General features: G+C 32.3%; 2 protein-coding genes across 8 annotated transcripts in view; one reads left to right on the forward strand and one right to left on the reverse strand.

Moving 5' to 3' along the window:
* Positions 1-15,656, forward strand: part of LOC142326958 (hatching enzyme 1.2-like) — a 39,808-nt gene extending 24,152 nt beyond the window's left edge. The window contains exons 5-7 of the mRNA XM_075369691.1: positions 10,015-10,211; positions 13,341-13,440; positions 15,411-15,656. Of these exons, the coding sequence (XP_075225806.1) occupies positions 10,015-10,211; positions 13,341-13,440; positions 15,411-15,585 (472 nt within the window). The 3' untranslated portion in view covers positions 15,586-15,656. The remainder of the gene's footprint in view (positions 1-10,014; positions 10,212-13,340; positions 13,441-15,410) is intronic.
* LOC142326378 (mitochondrial thiamine pyrophosphate carrier-like) overlaps positions 1-17,970 on the reverse strand; it is an 88,368-nt gene that overhangs the window by 64,544 nt on the left and 5,854 nt on the right. The window contains exon 2 of one of the 7 annotated variants that reach the window (XM_075368836.1): positions 15,230-15,370. The exons of the other annotated variants lie outside the window; for them this stretch is intronic. The gene's annotated coding sequence lies outside the window, so the exon portion shown is untranslated. The remainder of the gene's footprint in view (positions 1-15,229; positions 15,371-17,970) is intronic. 7 annotated transcript variants of the gene reach the window in all.

Consider the following 17,970-nt stretch of genomic DNA (forward strand, 5'->3'; position numbering starts at 1 on the left):
TTCAAAATTTATGAGAAACAAAAACGCTGATATACGAGTACATAAAATACGGAACGATTATTCAGAATTGAAATTTACAATTCTAGAGAAAACTAAACAAGAATTGTTCAAGAATTTTAAGCCATACATTAACCTTTGTCCAAAATAATCCTAAACTATCTAAACTTTCCTTCCTATATAACATTATGGAAACTTTTCAAGCATCCAGCGCCGACTGCGAACGTGGATTTTCCGTTATGAATTTCATAAAAACAAAATACCGAACGAGACTCGAAAATGAATACCTCGGTAATCTAATGAGAATTAAATTACGTTTAGAGAACGGTCAAAAATTAAACACAAATGAAGTTTACAAAGAATGGATTTCTATAAAGACAGAAGACAAAAAATTTAAAAAGTTAATCTAAAATAAAACAAGTTGCTTAATTGTTTTCGTTTAAATGCGTTTACATATTAATATATTGTACAATGGATATATACGAGGTTTGCTCAGAAAATAACCTTTTTAATTACGCGCCGACGGAGATATTCAGTGAAGTGCGGTTGACAGCATTGGGTTCCGCATAACCTCCTCTGTAACCATATGTTCTTGGAATGTTGATATCTCGTTTAGTTGTCGTGTTATTGTTATTTCAGTGCAAGGTATTTAAGTGTTAGTAGCGATTTTTGTAATGTGCGATATTCTGCAACAAAGATACACCGTAAAATTTTGCGTGAATACGGGGAAAACTTTGACAGAAACGTTTCAACTTTTGAAACAAGCTTATGGAAATGATGCTCTGTGTCGTACGAATTTTTATAAATAATTTTCACGATTTAAAAGTGGTCGTCAGTCGACTGAACATGACCCTCCACCAGGAAGGCCTTCTACTTCAACTTATGATACCCGCGTTCAGAAAATCGAACGATCTGGTGCGTGCAAATCCTCGATCGACTGTCGAAGAACTTGCAAAAGAGGTTAGCATCTCGATCGGATCGTGTCGTGACATTTTGACTGAAAAGTTGAAAAAGCATTAATATAATATTACACATATTGTGCAGTATAAAGTAGTAACCCATCGGATTGGCCTAGTGATGGACGCGTCTTCCCAAATCAGCTGATTTGGATGTCGAGAGTTACAGCGTTCAAGTCGGTTATTTATACACGGATTTGAATACTAGATCGTGGATACCGGTGTTCTTTGGTGGTCGGGTTTCAATTAACCACATATCTCAGGAACGGTCGAACTGAGACCGTACAAGACTACACTTCATTTACACTCATACATATCATCTTCATTCATCCTCTGAAGTATTATCTGAACGGTAGTTACCGGAAACTAAAACAGGAAAAAGAACACTACACTATAAAGTAGTGCATTATCTAATAATATTGTGCTACCGATTAATACTGCAGACATGAACAAAGAAAGTAAATGGATTTTATAAGTATATTTTAAGGTTACAATTCACACATAAGCTGCAGACTAATACCGTTGCAAATACCAAGGTCAAATTCAACTTTCAAACCGGAACATAAATTACAAGCCGGTTTTATTGCCCAGTAAATCGGTTATTTCTCTCTTTCTTTGGATTCGATTTGAATAAGATTTTTACTAAAGCTCTAACTAATTTACAAATTTTAATACATTTATTAAAAAGTAAGTAAGTAACTTACATCGGCAAGTTAACATACCGATGTTTTATTTAAGTATCTGCGCGCATTAAAAAAATATACACTATAATCCCATTAAAAAGTACACTAATTAAAAGATCGAACTTCTACTTCAAAAAAAAAAAAATTATACAGATTTCTGAAACAATATCTAAAGGAAATGACGTATTCTTAATGCCAAAAAAGAGTAAGAAAAATTGCTCAAAAACAATTTTTTTTCGATCTAAAAAATGAAAAAATAAAAGCAACTGACTTTAGCGATACTGAAACACCAAGGATTTTAATCGGCGAGATATCCTATAGAAGTAGGTTCTTCTTGGATTATCAAAATTTCCCGATTTCTTCACGGTTTCATTTATCCTACATAAGACATGTATTTACCTTTTGAGTTTTCGTATACCGTGTGAAATATTCATCAATTTCCCGATTTCTTGCTAATTAAAATCTTTGCATTTCAGAATCGCTAGTTTGCGTATAATGCTTATTTTTATATTTTTCAAAATTGTAATTTCACAGATTTAAAGAATTACAATATATAATTAGCAAACATAGGATCACCTGTGCACAGGTATAAACGGTGCACCGGTGCACTTTATATAAACGGGAATATAAAAATTATAGTAGTAACTAAAAGTTCCTACTAACAAAAACTTAATCGTTAAAGATTGACATCGATTAAAATTTATACTTACTACTAAAGAAAAGTGTTCAGAAATGGAACGAGAAATGAACATTGGTAAAATAGACGGAGCATACAGGAAAGTTAAGGAAAATTTTGGGGTAAATTAAAATCTAAATCTGTGTTAAACAAAGATGGTACACCAATATATAATACGAAAGGTAAAGTCGATAGATGGGTGGAATATATTGAAGAGGAGTTATACGGAGGAAATGAATTAGAAAATGGTGTTATAGAGGAAGAAGAGGAAGTTGAGGAGGATGAAACGGGAGAAACAATACTGAGATCTGAATTTAAGAGAGCATTAAAAGATTTAAATGGCAGAAAGGCTTCTGGAATAGACGGAATACCTGTAGAATTATTGCGCAGTGCAGGTGAGGAAGCGATTGATAAGATTATACAAACTTCTGTGTAATATTTATGAAAAAGGGGAATTTCCGTCAGACTTCAAAAAAAGTGTTATAGTCATGATACCAAAGAAAGCAGGGGCAGATAAATGTGAAGTATACAGAACAATTAGTTTAACCAGTCATGCATCAAAAATCTTATCTAGAATTCTATACAGAAGAATTGAGAGGTGAGTGGAGGAAGTGTTAGGAGAAGACCAATTTGATTTCAGGAAAAGTATAGGGACAAAGGAAGCAATTTTAGGCCTCAGATTAATAGTAGAAGGAAGATTAAAGAAAAATAAACCAACATACTTGGCGTTTATAGACCTAGAAAAGGCATTCGATAACGTAGACTGGAATAAAATGTTCAGCATTTTAAAAAAATTAGGGTTCAAATACAGAGATAGAAGAACAATTGCTAACATGTACAGGAACCAAAGAGCAACAGTAACAATTGAAGAACATAAGAAAGAAGCCGTAATAAAAAAGGGAGTCCGACAAGGATGTTCCCTATCTCCGTTATTTTTTAATCTTTACATGGAACTAGCAGTTAATGATGTTAAAGAACAATTTAGATTCATAGTAACAGTACAAGGTGAAAAGATAAAGATGCTACGATTTGCTGATGATATAGTAATTCTAGCCGAGAGTAAAAAGGATTTAGAAGAAACAATGAACGGCATAGATGAAGTCCTACGCAAGAACTATCGCATAAAAATAAACAAGAACAAAACAAAAGTAATGAAATGTAGTAGAAATAACAAAGATGGACCACTGAATGTGAAAATAGGAGGAGAAAAGATTATGGAGGTAGAAGAATTTTGTTATTTGGGAAGTAAAATTACTAAAGATGGACGAAGCAGGAGCGATATAAAATGCCGAATAGCACAAGCTAAACGAGCCTTCAGTAAGAAATATAATTTGTTTACATCAAAAATTAATTTAAATGTCAGGAAAAGATTTTTGAAAGTGTATGTTTGGAGCGTCGCTTTATATGGAAGTGAAACTTGGACGATCGGAGTATCTGAGAAGAAAAGATTAGAAGCTTTTGAAATGTGGTGCTATAGGAGAATGTTAAAAATCAGATGGGTGGATAAAGTGACAAATGAAGAGGTATTGCGGCAAATAGATGAAGAAAGAAGCGTTTGGAAAAATATAGCTAAAAGAAGAGACAGACTTATAGGCCACATACTAAGGCATCCTGGAATAGTCGCTTTAATATTGGAAGGACAGGTAGATGAAAAAAATTGTGTAGGCAGGCCACGTTTGTAATATGTAAAACAAATTGTTAGGGATGTAGGATGTAGAGGGTATACTGAAATGAAACGACTAGCACTAGATAGGGAATCTTGGAGAGCTGCATCAAACCAGTCAAATGACTGAAGACAGAAAAAAAAACACTTATTACCTTAGAAAACTCTTTAACAAATGAACACCCGCACCCGGGCATTAATTCAACATTGTAGATTTAGTAATATCAAGAAGATGCAAGAATATGATGATGTAAATAGTATTTATATTGTTTACTTTTATGCTTAATATATTGTATAAATTGGAGTAAAATAGATATAGTTATATTGATCTGTTATATTGTTAATACTATTTTGTAACGATACAAAATAATGCTAAATAAACTTAATTATGATTATAATTATAAATTTACCCTTAATAAGTTTGCCTTCCTTAGGTAATCTACTAATGAATTACGTTTCCTAAAAAAAAAAACAAAACCCCGCAGATCAACTTAAAAAAAATTTGACGTTTTCAATAAAAACGCGATTCTTAAAAAAGTATACGAAATTTATTTATTGATAAACGGTTTAACGATGTATTACTTGCTCTGAAAGATAATTCGGTTATTGTCTTAGACAACGCCCCTTGTCTTCCGTGTATAAAGGAAAGAATCTAGCTGCGTCTTGGAAAAAGAACGATATCAAAATGCGGTTTAGTTCAAAAGGAGTGATTTTTGAAGAGGATGAACTTAAAAGCCCGAATTATTGCGAAGATTTTCGCGTAATAAAAATAATTTTAATGCGTATAAAATCGACGAGTTAACAAGATCCAGCGACAAAACCGTGTTTCGGTTACCTCGCTATCATTTTGTACTCGACCCGATCGAGTTAATTTGGAGACAAATCAAAAGTTACGTACCGTTAGAAAATACCGCTTTTAAAATATCAGATGTTAAAAATTGATGCTTAAAAGCCATCCATAAAACAGGCCAGCAAGAATGGAAAAACTGTACAAAACATGTAACTGATACTTTGAAACAAATTATTGGGTATCTGTTAATACTGACAGCACCACGGATTTCTCGCAATCAGATGACCATAACGGAATTAAATTTATTATTTCTTTATTAAATTTATTATCATAGAAATTCACTAGAAATTAGAAATTGTCTAAGATATTAGTGAAATTTTACTGGTTGTGGGCAAATGACAATGTCATAAATCTTAAAAAACTTAAATAAAATGCCTTAATTTAAATTTAAAATTTAACTTTTGTAAAATATAATAACGCGTAGTTACTGAATATTAACGTCAAATAGTTTTTTTTTTTTTTTTATGTGCATCAGGATTTACAGGAATTATTGTTTTGGTAGGATAATATTATTATGAGAAATCCACCGGATCGGTCTAGTGGTGAATGCGTCTTTGCAAATCAGCTGACTTCTAAGTCGAGAGTTCTAAGGTTCAAATCCTAGTAAAGGTAGTTTACTTTTATACGGATTTGAATACCGGATCGTGGATACCGTTATTCTTTGGTGGGTGGATTTCAATTAACCACACTTTTCAGGAGCGGTCGACCTGAGACTGTACAAGACGACTACACTTCATTCACAGTCATATCATCCTGTGATGTAATACATTACGATGTTTCCAGAGGCTAAACAGTAAAAGAGAGGATTTAGAGGAGATGCATGTGAATCGGCCGCCGGAACACTCGTTCGTGCAGTTTGTTTACTCCAACTCTACAACTCTATAAGCTGACTGAATACGATATAGGAAGAATGCTTTTAAAAGTACACGTAAAAATAAAAAAGTGGAATTTTTTCAGGGTTGATGGAAAAATTGTGGACGGTGTTTCGTTGAACTAACCGCACGTGTGGCTCCTTTTGCGGTTGACAGTACGTTACATGATACAATTTTAACGGGTTAATTATGTGGTGCGCCGTTTACCGTAAGTAAAGATTAAAGGGGTAAGAGTCACAGAGTATACTCTTACCCCTAAGGTGTAGATAACGATAAACTTGTTAGTCACTGCGAGAGATGAAACCTTTTTATAATCTTAATAAACACAAAATCGGGATTTTCACCGTGGTGAAAGACCGAGTAGGGAATAGTGGTTTTTTTAAGGTAATAATACATAAATTGTAAATTCTTAAAAACATTTGGCAGTATTACCTAAACCACGGTTACGGTTCACACAGCACAGTAGGAGAGGGTTACAGATGCCAAAATCGCACAGAGTAGTGCGTGGTCTACGTTCTTCATAAAAAAAATTACATTCCAATTTCAACCAAACGAGCTGAAATACAAAGCAGTCCAAATATGGAGTATTAAGGATCTGAAAAGTCGGAATGATTTCAGCGCAACGTTTTAAATAAAGGCTGTCACCAGGAAGATGTTAGATATGTACGGTTGACGATGACGTGAAAATGAACGTTGTGCATTTTAAGGATAGGTGTAATAAATTGGAGAAATACATTTTTGTTAAATCTGTATTAAGTGATGATGAGGTAATTGAATTATGTGAATAGGTCTGGCCGGCATAGATCAGTGTGTTTTGTGCAGGAAGCGTTCGTTACGTTGTAGGAAACTGATGAATGAATTTAATCTGTAGTACTTGAAATACATGAAGTGCATTTCTAATTTTTTTTTAATTTTTGTCAGAAGTCGATTGGAAAAATAATATATGTTGAATGAAAGATATATTTGTAACGATTTATATTTTTGTTAGCGATAAAAACCTACATAACGATAACAAGTAATCAGAATAATAACGATTATGATTTTGATTATTATACAGTACGTCTGAAAAGTTCCCGAACTAAATTAAATAAAAATACAGATTTAAAGATAAACAAATTTACTCGCATCAACAATCTACACAGAACCCATCTCTAGTTATACACTCGTTGCAACGCCAGTAGAGCCCGTCAACGGTCTGGAAAAATCACTTTGTAGGATCCCGCTTCCACTGCTCGATGCAAGCCCTTCGGATGGCCGGAATGTCGTCGAAAATACGGCCTTTCATCTTCAACCTCAGTTTCGGGAACAGAAAATAGTCTGCCGGTGCCAACTCGGATGAGATAAGACGGTGATTTGATTTACGGCGTAATAACGTCTTAAAACTGTTTCCTTGTGTTCCGGGCCGTTGTCGTTCAAGAGAGTCCAACTGCCCGGATCCCGGTACCAGGGCCTTCTTTTTTCTGTTTAGCCTCCGGTAACTACCGTTTAGATAATACTTCAGAGGATGAATGAGGATGATGTGTATGAGTGTGAATGAAGTGTAGTCTTGAACATTCTCAGTTCGACTATACCTGAGATGTGTGGTTAATTGAAACCCTGAAACCCAACCGCCAAAGAACACCGGTATCCACGATCTAGTATTCAAATCCGTGTAAAAATAGCTGGCTTTAATAGGACTTGAACGCTGGAACTCACGACTTCCAAATCAGCTGATTTGGGAAGACGCGTTCACCACTAGACCAACCCGATGGCTTCGGTACCAGGGCCGGATTCGACGAATGCATCGCATCAGGCGTTTCATTACTTCCAAACAGAATTTAGAATTCACGGTTTGACCGATCGGGACAAATTCGTGATGAATCATGCCCTTTGAGTCGAAGAGCGCAATCAACATCGTTTTCACTCTTGATTTTTGCTGCCTCACTTTCGCCGGTCTTTGTGCTCCACGACACAACCAAGCAGCGGATTGACACTTCGTTTGCGGATCGTACATGAAGCTTTCATCCCCATTTACAATTGTTTGCAAAAAATTCGGGTCGCTATCGGCAATTTCAACGAAGTCTTGAGCGCAAGAAAGACGCATCTGTTTTTGTTCTTCGTTCAAGAAGTGTGGAACGAAACGAGAGCACACTTTTCGGCTGTTCATATTTTCTGTTAGAATTGTACGTACCGCGTGTTTACCGATGTTTAGCTCTTCTGCCACGGCCCAAAGGGTAAGATGAAATTGTTGGAGCAGGAGCGCGCACACTTTCGCAACGTTTTCGTCGTGAACAGCTGTATTCGCTACTAACATTTAAACACGTTGCACTCAAATAACAATAACACGAAAACTAAACGAGATATCAACACTCCAAGAATATTGGTTACAGAGGAGATTGTAATGCCGCACATCAATAAGTATTTCCGTTGGCGCGTAATTAAAAATATTCAGTTATTTTCTGAACAGACCTCGTAAATTTATAAAACTTTTATTACATTTAATAGAAATGGAAGCAAAATCTTCAAAGGTTCTTGCGTCATTTATATAGGTTTTTATTTAATTGAAAATAATTTTATTATTCTTGAGTTAATGTAATCGTAATAAAACAATAAGTTCTAATTTTTGCATTTTTAACTTTCTCATCGTTTAAATCAGGAATATTTTTATGCCTTTTTTTATCATGTATGTTCATCAAACTCTGTGTTTATATCAAAGTGGTTTAGTTATGTCCAGCCGAACGATTATGCTGGAAATATAGTAATTAAATGCAATACAAGGAGGAAGGATAATTTTATTTTTCATTTGATAATAGCAGGTAATTATTTATTGTATTTTATTATTTTGATTTATTCATTTTATACGGTTATTCGCTAAATAGAAATACACACTGTACAGTAAAATGTCGAACAAAAAGATTTTTTTTTGTTTCCTGCACGACTAGTGACGTAAAAATGTAAAGAAATACAAAGCGTTCATGAGGAATAATTTTTTAAGAACACCAATATCAATTTCCTTTTTGTTATATTGTAATGTACAGGAAAGTAAAACATATTATGGTACTTTTGCAATGGCAAAAGATAAATTAGATACAATAGATTTTGAAAAACTAAAACAGCAATATAATAGAATAGATAAACAAAGAGAACAAATATTACGGCTAATTCCCCAGTAACCTTAGTAAGGGAATATGATGTAAAAATCTTTTTAGTGTGTGAAATCGCCAAACCAAATCAGAATTTGAACCGGGGAACTGCTAGATGAAAGCTGAGATCTTATCATTCCAGTATTCCATCTGAAGGTTGGAAAATTATATCACAAATATTTGATTTATTCGCTATTAAAATAATTTTACCCCAAAATATTAAAAGTCAATATCGGACTCTGTGCAGTACAAAAGAAATGATTTGTACAAAAGCATAATTTATTTTTTACTTTCACGTCTATATAGCGTTATAGCAAACTATATCTCTAGAAGGGAAAGTACGTAATGTAATCGGTCTAATTTGGGCATACGCGTTTTTCACCGGATCTTGACGTTTCAACACCTAAGGAACCCAAAAAACCGGATGGAAATTTTCCGTATGTTAATGTTCGTATGTACGTGTGTGTTCGGTGTCGGCCTTATCACCTTATATCTCCAGAACTATTGGACCGATTTTGACCAAACTTTTGATCAGATTACTTCTATATATGGGACATCGATGCCATTCATTTTCAACTTAAAAGGTCAAGGGACGAGGCTGTAGAGCAACGTCACCTTCAGTATCTCGAGATTTCGCCTAATTAAGGTCATATTTTTCTTAAGCACATTTGTTAACGATTAAAAAATAACAGAATTTGAAAAAAAATTTTGCAAATTCGCACCCCCACCCCAACTACGGGTATCTAAACTACCGCTACGTTGTGACGTCACAGGTGAGCGATAGAATTAAATAAATGATTAAGATTCAAATTTAAAACAGTAACTCGTCTGGCTGGTCTCGAGCTCGTTCGACTCCGTACCTGAGGCGTTAAGCCTCGCGGCTACATCAGCTGGGGACCATACAAGCAAAGTTTGTTCGATGTAAGTTGTAAAACTACATTAGTTTAGTTAGTGACGGTCGCCGCTAGTACTACCACATCCACGCGAATTAAATACAGAATGCGCGCACGCTTTTAGTTAGAATCATTAAATTAAAGAAAAAAGGTTATATTTAAATAAAATGATAAATATTTTAAATTGTGTGTAAGCCGTGCATCAGAAACAACCCACAGTTGTAAGACAACTGTCTTATCTTTTTTTTTTTTTTATTAGGTCACAAAAGTCAATATAATTAATTTTTTTTTTTATGTGACAGTTGCTGGTCATTTGTTGGACGTTTTGGTGGACCACAGATAGTATCACTACAACCCCCGGATGCAAAAGGACCTAACTGTTTAGGAAATGAAGGACGTGCAATGCACGAATTACTTCACGCTTTAGGAATATTTCACGAACAATCAAGGGCTGACAGAGATAAATTTGTAAAGATTCACTTAGACAATGTTCTACCAGGTATTTTTATTATTACTTTTAAACAGCAATAAATTAAATCAACAGGTAATACATACATATATAAGTATGAAAAAACCAAAATTTCATTATTTGTAGTGCGAGTGTGAGGTAAAAATAAGAAATAGAAAAATGAAATTTCTTGTTTCTGTAAATGAAAATCGATGAGAATTATTTAAAACTACCATTTTAAACAACAGACTAAATCAAATCTCTTTAAAAATAGTAGTTTTATTCCATTTTAAGTGATGATTTTCACTCATCTTCAGTAATCTAAGAATGCTGCAAGAGCGACTGAAAAGATTACTAAGAAAGTATAAAAACTTTTAATTTAATATTTTCTTTTTTTTCTTGGCTTGCGGTTTAAAATATTTATAAGTTTTAATAAAATGAACTAAGAATATTTGAACTACAAAGGAAAATATAGACGAAAGCTTTTACCATTATGAACAGAAGTCGCTTCCCGTTTGTTCAGTATTTGAAAAACTGGTGAACAACCAAACTTTTAAAAACTTGAGTGCATCTTAAATCATTTGTTGAATGTAAAAAATATTATTAAAAAAAAAAAATCAACATATTAAGACCAAATTTTTAACTTAACCTCAATATTCTGTTACAATTTAGAAAAATTCATTCTTCACGAAGTAAAATCAAATCATCTTGAATAATTGTATGTTTTTCAATAGTAAAACTAAGGGCTAATATAAAATATGCATAAATTATAGAGAACTATATTCTAAAATTTTAGTTACATTTTACTCAGTAACGATTTTCAATAGTTACTAATCATTTTGGAAGGAGTGGGATACCAAATTTTAAAAAAAAAAATTCCAAGTTCAATGAAACCACGTATAGTACAGTCAATTTGTATTTTTATTTGAAAATCCTTACCTACCGATTGATGTTTTGTTCATATGTTAAGGGTGATGAGGGAAGCTTAACTCCAGATTTCTAACTCCCCTCCCATAGATTTTTGAAAAAAAGTTTTTGAAATGCGTTTTTCTCTGAATCAATGCATTTTAGAGAAAAGTTTTTCAAACAAATAAATGTAGAGGACATTCTCCTCTACAATTAGTGTATTTGAAGTTATGCTATATAATTTGAAATTGAAATAATAGGTGGCGCTGAAGTTGTAAAAAAACGTGTTTTTTTCGGTTTTTTCACCGGAAAAAATTGTTTTTCGTCTGTATTGCATTTGGAAAAGTTGTTAATCTCAAAAAACAGACAACTTTTATTTACACAATTTTCTTGTACGACTTACCGTTTTGGAGCTGTAGCTTGTGAAAGTGTGAAAATGTTGTGAATTCGGCACCGTTCGAAACCGGTCTAGTCGCTGAAGAATGCCGATCTCCCCGGCTACAGTAACAATAGGACCGCTGCGTTGCCATTGTACCGCTATAACTCTGGAATGCTAAGTCGTACAAGAAAATTGTTTGAATAAAAGTCGTCTGTTTTTTTGAGATTAACAACTTTTTTAAATGCAATACAGACGAAAAACAATTTTTTCTGGTGAAAAAACCGAAAAAAACACGTTTTTTACAACTTCAGCGTCACATAGTATTACAATTTCAAATTATACGGCATAACTTCAAAGACATTAATTGTACAAGAGAATATCGTCTACAATTACCTCTAACTTTTCTCTAAAATGCATAGATTCAGAGGAAAACGCATTTCAAAAACTTTTTGAGTTTTTCAAAAATCTATGGGAGGGGGGATGTTAAAAATCTAGAAATCTGGAGTTAACCTTCCCTCATCACCACTAACGCATGGACAAAAGATCAATCGGTAGGTAAGGATTTTCAAATACAGCTTATTTTGATGACAAATTACCTGTACTAGTACTTGTACGCGTATAAATTTCATTCTGAGTGTACTGTATAATCCACTTTTTACGTTGGTTTCGAACTATTGCCTACACATACATCTAAAACGGAAGTATTTAAAAAAAATTACAATAATTTACAATTGTAATCATAAATTAATAGATTTATGGTATTTCTGGAAATCAGATTCACTTTTCTCAAGAGTTCTGAGCTGTTGTCATCTCTCTAGGGTATTTAATTCGCATCACTGCAATGCACTCTACTTTTCAGACTTAAAAAATTGCTAAAATAAGTAAAAAAAAAAAAATGTTATAAGGAATATATAATAACATACTAACATTATCTAAATGTCTAAATTTTACCCAAAGGTAAATCGCTAATTATAATCTCAGAATTCTCAGATTTGTAGAACAACTCAACAATAACTCAAATTTATTCAAATAGTTTTATAAAAGAACTACTAAATTTCAAAATTTATATTTAACTCTTTAAGAAACATCAATAATTCTATTTTTTAATTGTGTTCAGTAAATTCAACAGTCTGAACGCGATACCACAGCAGAAATCGCAGAGAAAAATTTGTTCACCGAAATGAAATTAATTGTTAATCATCAAATACAACTTTTCCTATAAATATGGCGATAATGCGCCTTAAAATATGATGAACGTTGTAAAAAATTTAAAAAGAAAGTAGCCGAAAAGACCGTTCAGAGGTAGTAGATTGCAAACCCTTTATTATTTAATAGTTCCACAACTCTGGAATAACTAAGAAGTAGTATCCAGGAAATTAATGGAAGTGAAGGATAGATAAAATGTTTCTGGCTGAAGCCAAACTCAATAATAAATTGATACCCTGAAGATTAAAGTTAAACAACGCTGTACAATTTCACTCGCATCAATCGATTTCTGATAACAGTACTTGAACCGTTAAAATAACACTAATCATCCGATCGCTGAAGAATATATTAAAAGCCGATGTGAAATTATGATTACTACAACTATTTTTAATTAAAGCATATTGATGCTTTAATTAACGCATGTATTTCTAAATTTTAGACTAACTTATCATTTAATCGATGTAGCCCCTGACTATAAGCCTATTCTGTCTTTTAGTATATCTAATCTCTCATGGATTGATAAAAAAATGCCATAAAAAAGGAAAATAACCAGCTAACTTTAAATTTAATTTTTAAGACATTACGTAATAAATATCAATTACGGTACTCTTTTTAAATAGTTTAATTATATTTTTAAGAAAATTTAAACGTTTCAATAATCTGTAATAATTAACAATCATTACTTTCAGAATTTCGTAACAATTTTGATAAACAAAGTTTGGACAATACATCATATATATTTGAATACGACTACGACAGTATAATGCATTACGGCAAATATTTTTTCAGGTAAACTTTTATATATTTATTTATACTTTTACTTAATCTTACTTTATCTTATTAGAATAAAATAACTTTTACTGTTCCTAGTATACAAAAGCAAATAAAAAAAATCAACGCTAACGCGGCTGAAATTTCTTGGAATAATTTTTCTTTTACGTAGAAAGTTTTCAGTCAATTCTTTACATTGACTTATCGATGGGTTCAGAAAGCCGCTTAAGTATTAGTCATAACCGATTCTAACGCGCGCTCATATGAACATAACAATAATACCTGATGCTTTTTCGCGAACAAAGTTTGAATGGAAACAAAGAAATCTGAAAGAAATAGAAAATTCTCAACTAAAATTGTTATTTATAAATCTAGAAGTCATTCTGAGAAAATTTTTCTAAGAAAATTCTCATCCTTTAAATAGCTTTAAAAATCAAAGAAAGTAAAATTTCCATTAAAACATTTCCGGCCAGGATATGACCGATGATCCCCTCGATCAGCTTATCCCTTAGATTGATCCAAACGGAATTTATCCTCTTTTACCTTTCATGCTGTTTATTGACCCCCCCCCCCACCGTGAATCCATAAAACAAAAAACGTGATTTTAATGGTACAATTACCGTACCTTCCCCGTAATACGGTATACTAAAACTACCAGAAAAGTAAATTAGTAATGGTGACTGTTTCAGGTGCACAAATATAATAACAACGTACCAGAATCTATTTCAGAACAAATCTCAAAATTTTCAAATATAGCAATGAAAATCTGCAAGTCAATCTCCAACACTAAAAAGCTTCATTTTCATTCTATCTCCTACTATCCAAGACAGATATTGAACCTTTTTGGTAATCGGGTACCGTTTTTCTTTCTCTTCCAAATCAGTGGGTACTTGGAGGTATTTGCAGAGAAATTATAAATATAATCTAACCAAACTTAACCTACGCTCACTAGTCAAGATTAGCGAGCAAAGAGAACGTAGGTTAAATTTTATTAGATTACATTTATAATTATAAGCAATTATAATTATACTGGACCTCTCTCAGGTACATCTGAAGACCCGTGTTTGAATAAAATCAACGAGTAAAAATAAAAAAAAATATAGAATTCAAGATTGATTGTTAATATGGAAAACTGGTCCTTGTGTAAAAATGTTATTTGGTTATTGTTATATAAATGTAAACATGTGTGCTTTTACTGCTATTTTTGAGAAAAAAACAGGTGGTACCTGCTTACTGTAAAAGGTCAGAGATATCTTTCTTATACAGTTTTTCGTTATATGATTTTGGATTCAAAATCTTAGAATAGCGAATTGAGTAACAAAAAAAAAAATAATTGAAAAGCAGTAGCCCTGAACAAAGGATTACATAAATAAATGCATCATTATAAAACGAAGCTCTACGATAAGCACACGCAATTTATGTGCAGTGTATCCAGAACACAGATTGTAAACATAAAGTAGACATATTAATTACTTGATTATACAAGGACCAGACCTCATGATATTATCCCAATATTAAAATTACTGCCGCTGCAAAACAAAAAGTATTTAGAACATAATACATATTTAACTTTGGTAGAGATAGAACAAGTTTTTTATCCTAAAACCAGTGTTACTTGACTTAAGCCCCTTTTTCAAAGGGTTTAAAGACAGAGGATCTTTTTAAAATAAAAGCAAATCATTTATATTATAACAGTTTGATTATAACATTAAAAAATGAAACACGGGGAGTTAAATATCTACCGGTCTGTACTTTTCATACAAAAGATAAGTACAAGAAGAGTAAAATCAGTAAAATCTAGACTCACGTTCTGAATAATGTTGAAAGGATGACACAATGCTGAATATTTAACTTTACAAATATAATATTGTGTTCTTATTACTTCCTTTTGTAGAACAGAATACAAAATAACTCATAACTTGCAGAATACCTTTATCATTCAAACAATCTGTAACTAACAAAAGTAATTTTTTTCTTCTTTTTCACAGCGCCAACAAAAGTAAGCCAACAATAACAGCAAAATACCCAGGAGCCAAACTTGGACAGCGTAAAATGCTCAGTAAAACAGACTGTTTGAAAGTAAATCAACTTTACGGATGCTTAGACAAAACAAAAAAGTTACAAAGAAAATATTATAATATATGTAACTTCTTGGGGCTTTAAAATAATAATAGTAATAATTTTTTTAAAGTTTTTTCTGAAAATTTGTATACCGTTACTGTGATTTAAAATAGTTTATTTAGAAATTTCAACCTGTAAGCTCAATAAATGTAATACAATTTAACAAGTTTTTATTATGATAAATGTCAATAATATTATATAAAAAATGCAAAAATAACAGAAAACCCTGAATAAAGGATCATTTGAAGTGACCCAAAAAAAACATAAGCGATTGCTTGACTAATTAAAAAAAAATTGAAACTTACCATCTTGTTTCCGTGTTTCAGGACCTTAAAACTATTTTTATTTATTATTTTTTTTTTTTTTTTTTTTACTTAAGCGGTTTACCTGTAGTGGCTATTTTTGTTATGGTGCGCACACCTACTTTTTGAAAGGGTTTACGGGAAAAATCATAACTAAAAACTATTGGTACTGGAAGGATGAAACAAAGCAATTTAATCATATTTTCTCAAGGTAAAAGATCGGTTCAGCGGTTGATTTACTATCTCTCTTCTTTCTATGAGAAAATTACAAATAAAGTAAAACATGAAAAACAGCAAAATTACACTTTTGGTAATTTTTTTCAAGAGGCAGGGATGGCGCGTGCGCACAGTTTGAATTATTTTTTTATATCTAGATGTACGTTAGTAGTTTTACCATAAATAATATTAATGGTGATGTACTTACCCCTAAATGTTTATGAATTTTTGAAAACTAATTTTTTTTTAATTCCAATTTCGGCTTCAAATAACTTTGATGGGGGTGGTGATCAAAATCTCAAATTTGCCCAACTAACAGTGTTTTTGTAGATGTTTATGGCAAATAAAAAAGTTTCTTGTTTGTGTATTGTACTAAAAGTTATATCCTCTCAAAAATCATAAAAAACTGTTAAAAGCGATACTATTTTAACTTGACAGATAAATACTCCAAGGGGGTTTCTTGTCTTCTTTGCATTTTACATTTTTTATATATATATATTTTTTTTTTTATATTTAGTCCCTATGTTGTTGAAGTTCATGTTTCCAATATTTTTAAAATTATTAATGATAGGTCATAATTTAATAACTTAACCGTTACTAGTAACCTAATACATCCCAAATCAGCTGATTTGGAAGTCGAGATTTCCAGTATTCAAGTCCTAGTAAAGTCAGTTATTTTTACACAGATTTGAATACTAGATCGTGGATACCGGTGTTCTTTGGTGGTTGGGTTTCAATTAACCACACATCTCAGGAATGGTCAAACTGAGGCTGTAAAAGACTACACACACTTCATTTACACTCATACATATCATCCTCTGAAGTATAATCTGAACGATAATTACCGGAGACTAAACAGGAAAAGAAAGAGTGGAAAGACAGAGAGAGTAACCTAATACAATTTTGATTCAAAAATGTTTGTAAAACTTACCCAAACTGAGATTTCAATAAGTAGCCTACATCTTTTTTCAAGAATTCTACTGAGAAAAAGTACTTTTGAAACAGTTAACACAAAGAGACTTTCCAGGAACTAAATTTAAAATTGGAAATATGTATTCTTTAAGAGCTTGCTCTAATATTATTTGTCTCAAGTTTTTTTTAACTGTTTTTTTTTATGGGTTGTCAAAGAATCACAACAGAACTGTCCATACAGGTGACTGAATTTTGACAAAAACCTTTTTCATGATATTTACAAACACTAGTAACAAATATCTGAATTAACACATAAAAAAATAAGTTGCTAGTTTTCATCACTAAATTCACAGATTTTAATGAGTTCTTTTGGCACTGTACCATACAGTGTTATGACACTTTTCATTCACATAAATTCATGTGGAACATTGTTCTTCCACTGTTTTATGTGAAATTACTTGATAATGTAAAATTTTAAAATTTCCAAATATAATATTATTAAGTACAAATTATTTATTTAATAAACACTTCCAAACATAGGAAGAAATTTGAGACTGTAAATATGTGAACAAGTCACTGACTAATGTCAGACTGACCAGTCTGTAACTGCAAAGCTAAATGATGCAACAAGCATAAATGAGCATGTCGCAACATGAATTCTCCTGCCAACTAGAAATGACTTCAAGCACCTGTTATAACATGAACACTGCAGTTTAATGGTTCAAACAAGTCTATTTCAACTATAGTAATAAGTATAAAAATATGGTACTTACGTATTAACGCCACCGCAGCTACAACTGCTGTTTAGGTTATGTTGACTTCGTGTACTGACAAATCGTACGTACATCAAAATAACCTAACTAAATATAACCTACGCTTGCTAACCTCTTACGTATTAACACCACCGCAGCTACAGCTTTATTTATAAACAAAGTAGTCAATCGGATTTCGGTGGATTAACATTAATTGGATTTCGGTGCTATAACATTAAGGTTAT

The sequence above is a fragment of the Lycorma delicatula genome, chromosome 6 (genome assembly GCF_047948215.1).
Source record: "Lycorma delicatula isolate Av1 chromosome 6, ASM4794821v1, whole genome shotgun sequence".
Classification (NCBI taxonomy): Eukaryota; Metazoa; Arthropoda; class Insecta; order Hemiptera; family Fulgoridae; genus Lycorma; species Lycorma delicatula.